Raw genomic sequence first — 12,377 nt, 5'->3', positions numbered from 1 at the left:
TATATTGGAAAATTTTCCCAAAAATAGAAATTTCAAAATTGTTTCTCCATCTGCCATTAACTCTTGTGGAAGACCTAAAGGGTTAATAAAGTTTGAAAAAACAGTTTTGAATACCTTGAGGGGTGTAGTTTCTAGAATGGGGTCATTTTTGGGAGGTTTCTATTATCTAAGCCTCACAATATGACTTCAAACCTGAACTGGTCCATAAAAAGTGGGATTTTGAAGATTTCTAAAAAATTTCAAAATTTGCTTCTAAACTTCTAAGCCTTGTAACATCCCCAAAAAATAAAATATCATTCCCAAAATGCTACAAACATGAAGTAGACATATGGGGAATGTAAAGTCATCACAATTTTTGGGGGTATTACTATGTATTACAGAAGTAGAGAAACTGAAACTTTGAAATTTGCTAATTTTTCAAAATTTTTGGTAAAAAATGTATTTTTTTATGCAAAAAAATTAACTTTTTTGACCCAATTTTAGCAGTGTCATGAAGTACAATATGTGACGAAAAAACAATCTCAGAACGGCCTGGGTAAGTCGAAGCGTTTTAAAGTTATGAGCACTTAAAGTGACACTGGTCAGATTTGCAAAAAATGGCCTGGTCCTGAAGGTGAAAATGAGCCTGGTCCTTAAGGGGTTAAATGCTATTTATATGTGGAGTAAAGCGTTGGTGGCTTTATGACATTCTTGGGCAGAGTAAGGGGGGTAGGCATAGAATGAGTAATTGATGGGTGAGGATCTGCTGGAAAGATAGGAGCTACAGTACATCTGGCTTAGAAAACTGTGTAGCATGCCCTTACTATTATTTACTCTGAAATAAGATGAAAAGCCTAAAAGACCATTAGCACAATTTATTGTTGTTCGTCTCCAAATTACATAAAAATTGGATGTCAAATAGACTATTAGAATCAAACCAGGGGCAAAAATCAGTTTTGAGGCTAAATCAAAACTGATTAAAACTAGAGAACTAGAGCGAATCAAAGTTGACGAAGTGGAATTCAATCCGAATTTAAGGAAAAATTAGATTTACACTGAATCCGAATTTCCTCACGCTTCGTGGTAACTAATCAAATTTTTTCCTAAAATGGCTGCTGCACGTGTTAGGACATGGAGCAAGGAACTCTGGGAATGAGGGATCACCCACAATGCCATGCATGCAGCCAATCAGCAGCTAGTCAGCCCTGTGATGTCACAGCCCTATAAATGGCCTCAGCCATCTTGGATTCAGCCATTTTCCAGTGTACTTAGTGCAGGGAGAGACGTCAGCAGGCGCTAGGGACAGTGGTAGAAAAGACTAAAACTTTTATTTTGCTGTATAGAAGTTCAGGGAAAGGATAGGGAGGAATCATTCCACAGTATTGAAGCAGAACAGGGTTCAGTAGGGGAGTTTACAGCCTAGGTAATAGGAACAATCCTATTACACCTTGCTGCACTGACTGCGGATCCAAATTGCCATTATACAGCTCTGTAATTCCAGCAAACCGTTCTTTTTATTGGGGTGCAAGTGCTGTTTGATACAGCCATTAACAGGGTTTATTACAAGGAAATATTTCTATGTCTTATTTGCCCTTGTGCGGTGCAGTTATATGTTCTAAAGCATTTTTTAGCTTGTATTAGTGGGGGGGGGGCTTATTAGCCTTGTGTGGTGAAGTGAGAAAATTACAGCCCTTTTTGGCGTGTATTAGTGGCAACAAAATATATATTATTTGCCGTTCAGCGGTGCAGTTATATGTAGTGTTGATCGCAAATATTCTACTTGCGAATTTTTATCGTGAATAACGGCACTTCGAGAATTCTTGAAGATGTAGAATATAGTGCTAAATATTCGTAATCGCGAATATTCTAGATTTTATTTTCATCAGTAACCTCCCTTCTTGCTTGTGGGCCAATGAGAAGGCTGCGATATCTTTGTCAGAGCTTAGCAACATCCCTAGCAACCAATAGGAAAGTTGCCTACCCCTCCATACATACATGCTACAGAGATAGTGCTGTGATGTCACAACAATACTTAGTGTACCAGTAATCAGTATTATCTACTCAGACCTGATAAAATGTAAAGTTGCATGTATTGCGCAAAAAATATGCGCATCAATAGTGCCGATTTTTGCAATCGCAAAAATGATGCCTGGAGATTATGAATTCTAGAATTTGCTAATTTATTGCGAATATTTTGCAAAAAATTTGCTAAATATCGCGAAAACTAATATTGCTTATGCCGCTCATCACTAGTTATATGTTCTAAAGTCCTTTTGGCATGTATTAGTGGCAAAAAATATATATTATTTGCCATTCTGCGGTGCAGTTATATGTTTTAAAGCACTTTTTTGCGTGTATTAGTGGCACAAAAAAGTATTTGCCGTTGTGTGGTGAAACAAGAAAATTACAGCCCTTTTTGGCTTGTATTAGTGGCAAAAAATATATATTTGCTGTTCAGCGGTGCAGTTATATGTTCTAAAGCCTTTTGTGGCGTGTATAAGTGGGGAAAAAAAGGGCTTATTAGCCGTTGGGTGGGGAAGTGAGAAAATTAAAGACTTTTTTGGAGTGTTTTAATTTCCATTTTATTTATTTATTTGTGCCAGGCCCTGCACAGGGGAGTGGCAGAGGCCTAAATGTTTCTGGCGCATGCACAGGTCGCAGCAGAGTAAGGGGGCGTGGCAGCAGGAGTCACAGCGAGAGGCCGGAGCTCCTTGTGTCATCTAGCGGTCTTGTCTTGACCAGCAACCCGGCGGTTCTTGAATGGTTGACTCGTTCTGTCACTTCGTACCAAGTGACGTCAGACACCCCCAGCCAAGAGTCGGTGGGTTCGTCAGACACAACCCTTAGTTGGCATGGCCCAGGAGAAGGCCCTGTGCCCTCACCTGTCCTCAACCTGTCTCTATCCTTTTTTTTCTGTTCCCTCAGCCAGACAAGTATTATATGCTGTGGGCTCAGCTTTACTATACAGCGAGGACGAGCTACTAGAGGACAGTCAGCAGCTACTGGGCAGCCAAGATGTGGAGGAGACATCCGCCGCTTCCCCCAGTATGCGGGCAAGTAGTGATGAGGAGAGTGGCTTGGACACTGGTGTTGCGAGCGGTCAGGTTCCTGACCCAGAGACCGTTGAGGAGGAAATCAGTGACGTGCAGACAGTACTTTATGATGATGATGTAGCTGATCGCACTTGGGAGCTGGGTGAATTAGGGGTTTCATCATCATCGGGAGAAGAGGGTGGCAGCTTGCCCGTGAGGCAGTGGTGGAGCCAGCAAGTCACTAGTGTGGCCGGGAGTCAGCAGGGTGGCAGCAGTGGGAAGTTATGAGCCAAACGTGCCCAGGATAGACCACCCGCTTCACAGGAGCCTACCTGCCTGGAGAGTAGTGGTGCAGGGGTTCGCGGAAGCAGCGGCGGTAGCAGTCAGTCAGTGCGGATTTGGGGGTAAAATCACCTACTCGGTGGTGTGGCAGTTTTTGTTAAGCTGTCGGAGGAGGTGAACATGGCCATTTGTAGAATCTGTGGGCAGAAGGTGAAGCATGGCTAGGGTGCCAATGTTGGCACTATGGCCCTGCGTCAACATATGCAGCGTCACCATAAAGTTGCCTGGGAGAACCGTGGTTCCGATGTGGTGGTCCAGCCTGCCGCAGCTACCACTGCATCACCTAGTGGCACGCACCCGATTTTAGGCAGTCAAGGCTCCACCACCTTAGCCAAAGGGAGCTGTCTGTCCTTTCCATCATTTGCTGGTCCTGATGCTACTGCTCCTCCTACTCCTCATCAGTCATTCCGTCAGCAATCGATCACCAAAGAGATTGCCAAGAGACAACAGTATGCGTGCACTCTCCAACTGCGCAGAAGCTGAATCTGTGTGGTACCAGTATTTTCAGGGGGACTGTTTCTGCAGGAAAGTATTGGGGAGCACAGTGGACACAGTATTGGGGATGGCAGGACGGTGGCAGGACGGGGTGTTGAGAAGGTGGGAGGATGATGGAAAAGTAGGAAAGTAAGATGTCTGTTTGCTAAACCCTGCAGAGACGAGGCACGGCTGAAAGAAGTCACCATGGTGGTCTGGTCTAACAGGAGAAGGAGAGGAAAGAGAATATCTACATCAGAGAAGAGAAGTCACTGGATGTAAGAGTTATGTGGCGCTGTATGACCCTGTATGTTCTGTACCGCTCTATGTAATGTTTTCCAAGTGTGTCTTTAAAGGGGTTGTCTGCTTTTTTTTTTTTTTGTATGAGCACCACCTGCTCTGTTTACCTGCTCATCACTTCAAATGCTATGGTGAGCAGGTGAACAGAACAGAGAAAGCAGCTCTCATATTAGTGCTGCCCTCTCTTCAAACAGCTGGGGGCACAGAGGGCATTACTACTATGAAGGGGGCACAGAGGGCATTACTAATGTGAAGGAGGCACAATGGGCATTTCTACTATGGAGGGGGCACAGAGCCAGAGGGAATTACTACAATGAAGGGGGCACAGTGGGCATTATTACTGTGAAGGGGGCACAATGGGGATTTCTACTATGGAGGGGGCACAGAGGGCATTTCTAGCAAAGTGGGCATTACTACTATTAAGGGGGCACAATAGGCATTATTACTGTGAAGGGGCAAAATGGGCATTATTACTATGAAGGGGGCACAGTGGTCATTATTACTATACAGGGGTCACAATGGGGATTATTACTGTGAAAGGGGCTCAATGGGGATTATTACTGTGAAGGGGGCACAATGGAGATTATTTCTGTGAAAGGGGCAAAGAGAGGGCATAACTAGTGTGAGGGGGAACAATGTGAGCATAATTACTGTCAGAGGACACAATGTGGGCTTAACTACTGTGAGGGGGCACACATCTGTACCAAACTACTGTGAAGGTTGTACAATGAGGGCAATACTACTGTGAGGGGGTACAATTTTTTTAAAGTATTGGGGTGGGGTGCAGGGCTGCCAGAGAAAGGACTTGCCCTGGGTGTCAAACACCCTAGGCATGCCACTCCCCAGCCGTCATTTCTTTTCCAAAAAGGCAGTACCAGTCCTGCACACGTCTGTTGAACAGAAGGTGGGCCAGTCCTTGAGCCTATTGGTGACTGACAAAGTGCACAGCAGCGCCAACGTGTGGAGCTGTAACTACGGTCAGGGACAATACATGTCCTTTACAGCCCACTGGGTGAATGTGGTTCCTGCACAGCCACACCAGCAACTTGGCCATGGGACGCTGTAACACCCCAGAGTGGTGTTACCACTTTGCTACTGTCTTTATTGGTTTAACCTCATGTCATCTTATGCATTTATTCCAGGTCCTCCACACTGTGCATTTCTAATGTTATGTAACTATTCATTCACCAGCAGGTGGAAGCCTAAATGGCAGAGCTATAGTTAGAGTTACCATTCCATTCTAACCCCTGTCTGTAGGGGAGTGGGCCAGCCATACTTCTTGCAGGAAGGGTGGGGCAAAAGTTCTAGTCAGTCTAGTTTACACCCAGCTAGGGTTAAGCTCTGCTGGCCATGGAGGCCTAAGCTTGAAGCCTTAGGAGCCAGGAGAAAAGTTCCCTGGCATAACCTAGAGTCAGACTACAACGTGAAGTGCAGCATACAGAAGAAGCTAAGTTATACAGCCAGCCTGTCAGTACAGCAGATTCAGAGACAAACAGATGTAGCAGAGTGGAGTTTGCCTGCCAGTTTTATGCTGAAGCCTACTGGAACCAAGACAAAGTCTGTAAACCATTCTGGAGAATGTTTATGCAAAGTAAAGCTGCCATTGAACTTCATCACAAGGTCTGAACTCAAGTTATTCTTTTATCCCTCAATTATTCCCCATATTTATTGCTTCGGCGACAAAGCCTGGGATCCAGCCGTGTCCAGGTAGGATCAGTCATAATGAGATGGACAAGGCTGCAATATTAAGTACTTTGCCCAAAAAGGGTGTTTTTTTAATATCAGAATATGACAGCAGTATATAACGCTTGAATTTCACACTGACAGATGCAGACAAGGCCGCAAATTAAGTATTTTGCCCAAAATGGGTGTTTTTTTACTAACAGAATATGACAGCAGTATATAACGCTTGAATTTCACACGTACAGATGCAGCAAGGACTGTAAAATTGAGTATTTTTCCCCAAAAGGGTGTTTTTTTTTAAAACCCAGAAAAATAAAACTGTATTTCTAGCTTAAATTGAACACTGACTAATGCGGCAGAGGCCCCAGATGGAGGGTATTGTAAAAAATTGGTGTTTTTTAAAACCCAGAAAATTATTGAAGTATTTAAAGCTTGTTTTAACAATTACAGATGCAGCAAAGGCTGCAATATTAAGTACTTTGCCCAAAAAGGGTGTGTTTTTTAATATCAGAATATGACAGCAGTATATAATGCTTGAATTTCACACTGACAGATGCAGCAAGGGCTGTAAAATTGAGTATTTTGCCCAAAAAGGGTGTTTTTTTTAAAACCCAGAAAATTATAGCTGTATTTCTAGCTTAAATTGCACACTGACTAATGCTGCAAAGGCACCAGATGTAGGATATTGCCCAAAATGGGTGTTTTTTTAAACCCAGAATTTTATTGCCGTATTTGAAGCTTGGATTTCGATGTCACAAAAGCACATATGCAGTGCTGGTGAACTGAGCTTGCATATAATGGCCACTGCCGCCCACCTACCTAAAAGTTATTTTTCTCTGTCACTGGGCTCAGGGCACGGTTAAAAAAATTCTGCATTGCACCCACACAACTAAATCTATGTAGATCGCTGAGTTCAATTGCTGTTCTGATTAAAGTTTATTTCCTATTCTCTCCCTCACAGCAGCAGCATCCTCTCCCTACACTAGTAACAGCAGCTTATATAGAGGCTGGGTCACATGCTGCACTGGCCAATCACAGCCATGCCATTAGTAGACATGGCTGTGATGGCTTTTAAGGGCACAGAGTAAAACGCTTGTTGATTGGCTGCTCTGCAGCCTTTCAAAAAGCGCCAAGAAATCACCGAACCCGAACTTTTACTGAAATGTTCGGGTCCGGGGTCCAAAAATCCTAATGTTCGGTACGAACCCGAACTTTACAGTTCGGGTTCGCTCAACTCTACTCAGGCCCTTTGAGGAGGCCACGTTATTTGTCAGGCACCAGGACTACGGGATGAACAACGTCATTCCACCGCTTCATGTCCTGTAACAGATGCTGGTAAATCTGGCTGGTCAGAGGACTATAGACGTGGTGCCTAGATCTCATGGCCACGTGAGCCCTGTGGGGGCTGAGCCAAAGGAGGAGGAGGAAGACATTGAAGCACAAGCAATGTGTAGCGAAATGGGTGTTTTTTCTATACAGGTGACAGGAGAGGAGGAACAACCAGAGGAGCTACAGGGCGATGAGCAAGACGAGGCAGAGGACCCAGACACACTGTGGCAGTATGCAGTGGAGATGGAGGCAGGGAGTCACTCCAAGTCACTTCACAAATGGCCCGATGCATGCTCACTTGCTTGCGTTGTGATAGCCGAATTGTAACCATTTGGCAGAGAGATGACTTCTGGCTCTCCACCTTGTTGGGCCCTTGCTACCGGTTCAAAATGGGGGCCTTTTTTTTACACCCGATGAGAGGGAGGACAAACTGCACTACTATAGAGACATCCTGCGCCATCGTCCATCCTCTCGCAGGTCTGACCGGGGGGGCCCTCTGCGCTCACATTCCTCTGTCATGGCTGCTGTGGCAAGGTTGGGGGGTAGGAGCAGTTCCAGCTCTATCAACAGCAACTTAAGTCTAGAGTCGCTGATGAGCAGCTTTCTTCACCCGCCTAGTGAAGAAACTACTCACCAGCAGCAGCAGCAGCAGCTAGACATGGAGCAGGACCTGAACCAGCAGGTAATGGCATATTTGGACAGCACCCTGCCACCCCACATTGAAGATCCACTGGACTATTGGGCAGCCAAACTGGATTTGTGGCTGCAACTGGCAGAGTTTTCCCTGGAAAAGCTGTCCTGACCGGCCAGTAGTGTGGCATCAGAGTGGGTGTTTAGTGTGGCAGGGGCCATAGTTACCCCAAGAAGAAATCTCCTGTCCACCCAAAATGTGGAGAGACTGACCTTTGTCAAGATGAATCAGGTGTTGATCAGCCAGGATTTCCACCCACCAATGCCTGATGCATCAGACTAGAACATTGATGGTGCCACACCAATACTTTGACAAAAGAGACCGATTTCTTCTGGCTACCTGCCTCAGCTACTATTCTGATGCTGCCACCCGCCTGATGCCACACATCTGATGCAAAGTGCTCCTTCTTTCACCCACCTTCTTCAGCTGGTACTGGTATTGCCCCCCACCTCCCTACTGTGTCACCTTGCCACTCTGTGGCCTCCTGATGCTGCTGCTGCCACCTCCATACTGTCATTGTGCCACCCTTTGGCCTTCTCCTGATGCTGTTGCTGCTACCTCAACACTGTTATTGTGGCACCCTGTGGCCTCCTCCTGATGCTGCTGCCACCACCTCCACACTCTGTGATTGTGCCACTCTGTGGTCTCCTCATGCTGCTGCTGCCACCTCCACACTGTCATTGTGCCACCCTGTGGCCTCTTCCTGATGCTGCTGCCACCTCCACACTTTGTCATTGGGTCACTCTGTGGTCTCCTCATGCTGCTGCTGCCACCTGCACACTGTCATTGCGCCACCACCCTGTGGCCTCCTCCTGATGCTGCTGCTGCCTCCACACTCTGTCATTGTGCCACTCTGTGGCCTCCTGATGATGCTGCTGCCACCTCCACACTGTCATTGTGCCACCCTGTGACCTCCTCCTGATGCTGCTGCTGCCGCCACCTCCACAATGTCATTGTGCCACTCTGTGGCCTCCTGATGCTGCTGTCACCTCCAAACTGTCATTGTGCCACGCTGTGGCCTCCTCCTGATGCTGATGCCACCTCCAGACTCTGTCATTGGGCCACTCTGTGCTCTCCTCCTGCTGTTTCCACCTCACTCCTATGTCATAAGGCCACTCTGTGGACTTCTCATGCTGTTCTCACCCACCCCACTTCATGACTGGGCCACTATTTTGCCTTTCGGCCTGGCTGAGATCATAATTTACTTGACCCTTATTCTGATCTGTCAGAAGGAAAGAAAAATGAGACGCACAACGGATCCTGTCTATCTAACAACTGTAAGGCCTGCATGACATGGTTCCTATTTTGCATCAGAATTAGCTTATGATTTGGTAGCCAAAAGCAGGAGTGGGTACAAAACACAGAAGACATGCAAATATTCCATTCACGTATCATCTCTGTTTTGGATCCACTCCTGTTTTTTTTCTCTTTAGCAATACTGATGGATTACTGACCAAATGCTGACCGAGTGAAGGCGGATGCTCCACAGAAAGGATCCGTTTTTTTGGGGTTATTGTTCTGACGAATCAGAGGAAGGGCAAAATAATCAGTGATGTCAACACAAACTTATTGCTGACACCCAATCCACCCTGTTGGGGGGCTCTACTTGTATAAGCGTTTAATGGAACAGGTTCTGTAGACATCTATGTGGAATCAGTAAAAGGAGCGCGCTTCTTCTTGGCGCTAACATTGACCTGTAAGACTGAGTTCATGCTTAACTTATCAGTTTTGGCCCCGTAATTGCACAAATAAGTGAAGTGTGCATTGATTCTAAAAGCGACGCCTGTCATATGCATGTCATATGGACTCACAGTATTGTTTCACTACCACAGCAGACTCCCTATGCGTGTTACTGCAAGGCCCAGTGTTCTACACCACTATATAGGCTCTCTGCAGCCAGGAAATAGCCGTTTTTTAACGCGATTCGCCACAAATAAATTTGGATCGAACTGACTTTTTCGAATTTTTGCGAAACTCGCTCATCTCTAATTAAAACCAAAAGCAAAGCACAAAGGTTGTTCGCATATCATTAATTGGGAGTGACCTTGAATTTTCAAGACCTTTACCCTTGAACATTTACATGGTCATATCGTAGGCACATTATCCAACATATACATGAGAGTATATCAAACGTACCCGTGTATGAATCTCTTGGTTAATTGTTTCTTCTCTGGATGTTCTTTTCACATTTAGAAATCTAACTAATGGTCCAATAGTTATTCCCTGTATTAAAATAAAGATACAGTACATTATGATAGATAGATAGATAGATAGATAGATAGATAGATAGATACTAGATAGCTGAGTCTTACCATGATAAATACTGTGAAGTATATAACTACAATTGTAGATGTAATAAACATTTTCTTTCTTGGAAATAATAGAACAGGCAGCAAAAACACAAGTGAAAAGCTACTGGCGCCACGTAAACCACTGTAGGCAATGATGAACTGGTCTTTAAAAGTGAATGGATGTGTCCGGAAACGGTTTATGATGTAGAACAAAAGGAAGACGCCTACATTGTGCAGAAAAAGAAAATAAGTTATTAACATAGGGATAAACCATTTTATTGACAGACGCAAGTAGATTTTCTTAGATTTATGTAATTTAATATTCTTCCAAAGCTACAACTTTACTATGCAGTAGGAATTATTCAAATTAAGCAGAGTAGTATAGGTGTTTCAAATTCTTCAATTTGAAGAGCCCATCAGCTGGCTAATGTATCAACCACCATGTTGATTTTATTATCAGCTCCATATTATAAAACTGTGCTTCATGAAGTTGCTTAAAGCCTCATTCACACGTGCATTGTCACTCACATTAAGCCTGATCAGGCTCCTGCCTTTAGCAGGAGCCTGATCAGCTATACCAAGGCAAGCAGGAAGCCTGTGAAGGCTTCTGGTTGCCATAGTAACCATCGGGATGCTGCCACAGCAGCGCAGCGCTTAATGGGGGAGGGAGGGAGCTCCCTCTGTTAACCCATCAAGCATCGGGCTGCTGCCACAGCACAGCAGCAGCCCGATGGGAGAGGCAGGGAGCTCCCTTCATCTCTTAACCCCTTCCATACAGCAGTCCCTATGGACCGCAGCATGGCAGGGGTTAAACGGCCGACATCGGTGCCAACAACAACAGCGGGCCCAAATTAAACTAATAAGAACCACACTGTTTAGTATCCTGCAACACTGCACATCCATTTACAATACAGATCTACAACAGTGCATTCCTAATTAGTTTAGTTAGAGCCTGCTGTGGCATGTATGGCTGCACGATACTCGACCACATCATGACCGCGTGATGTGGATGCACCCTAAGGGCCACAGACTGAGCCAGACGAGTGTGAGGCAGAGAGCCTACTACTCTGCATATGCACTGAAACTGAAAGCTATAGAAGAAACATTTTTAAGACCAACAAAAAAATAATAATAATAGAATGTAGGGATGAGCTAATCAATTTGTATGAATCGATACATTCATCTGAATGAATTCCATGTCTGTGAGGAGCTGTCCTTCTACAGACGGTTCTTCACCCTACCAGTTTATTAACAGGGCTAGACATCTTGTGGGGCCCTGGCAATCTCGCACTTGTGGCGTTACTGCATGCACAGAGGCTCTGACTTTGGTTATGAAGCAACGACTGTGCATGCGCCATTAAGCTTTGTTTAACAGCACATGAAAATTCGCTGCTGCAGCTTCATAGACGGAGCTTCTTGCAGGAACCCCACAGGCGCAAGATTGTCAGGGCCGGGGAGTTGTCTGGCCCTGAAATCTAGTGGTCATGGGAGCGTCTACAGCTGTGGGGGCGCTCCCGCACAGGTGTAAATTTTGTTCAGATCAATGAATTGATTCATGTGAATCAATTCTCTCACCCCTAGTAGAATGCAATATTAAATATTATTGCAAGCAAAGGTCTCCATAGCCTTTAAAAAGGCCTTTGTCAAAAAAAGTATAAAAATAACAATTTGAAATATCTTACTTAGTGCTCGCCAAATGAGACAGAAGAGCAGTGTGAAGCAGGTAAAAGCCCAGTTCCATTCATGGTTTTTTCCTATTGTAGAGACGCCCATGAAAATAAATATCAGAGTCTCGCTCATGCTGCTCATCATCTTCATAAAGTATTTTATGGTTATGCTTGAATTCTTTGAGATGTTTTCTTCAATATATTTTTTCATGGTCATTGCACAGGCTGTAATACTGTTGAGCATAAAAAGCTAATAAATCCATGTGCATCTATGAAAAATTCATGGAACTTGTGTATTGATTTGTTAAATGTATACATTTGTGAAATGCACTAAATGTTGAGTTCCACTATTAGGGCTCATGCACACAAACCTATTTTTTGTCCGTATCCGTTTTTTGGCAGCCAGTATGCGGAAGCATTTATTTCAATGGCGCTAGAAAAAAACATGTGAATTCCATGTCTGTATGTCCTCATGTCCGTTCCTCAAAAAAGGTCTTATTCTTGTCCGTTTTGCAGACAACGATAGGCATTGTTACAATAGATCTGCAAAAAGACTGATGCAATACAGATGTGACATGGATGTCATCCT

The 12,377-nt window shown here is 44.6% G+C and overlaps 1 protein-coding gene across 1 annotated transcript in view; it reads right to left on the bottom strand.

Annotated features, from left to right (window-relative positions):
• SLC9A4 (solute carrier family 9 member A4) overlaps window positions 1-12,377 on the bottom strand; it is an 80,689-nt gene that overhangs the window by 41,622 nt on the left and 26,690 nt on the right. Inside the window, exons 4-6 of the mRNA XM_044285552.1 lie at window positions 11,804-12,021; window positions 10,143-10,345; window positions 9,967-10,053 (exon numbers count right to left, since the gene is read on the bottom strand). Of these exons, the coding sequence (XP_044141487.1) occupies window positions 9,967-10,053; window positions 10,143-10,345; window positions 11,804-12,021 (508 nt within the window). The remainder of the gene's footprint in view (window positions 1-9,966; window positions 10,054-10,142; window positions 10,346-11,803; window positions 12,022-12,377) is intronic.

This window comes from Bufo gargarizans, chromosome 3, assembly GCF_014858855.1.
Source record: "Bufo gargarizans isolate SCDJY-AF-19 chromosome 3, ASM1485885v1, whole genome shotgun sequence".
Lineage (NCBI taxonomy): Eukaryota > Metazoa > Chordata > Amphibia > Anura > Bufonidae > Bufo > Bufo gargarizans.
The sequence above is the reverse complement of the archived record's forward strand: the minus strand, read 5'-3'. Positions and strand labels throughout refer to the sequence as shown.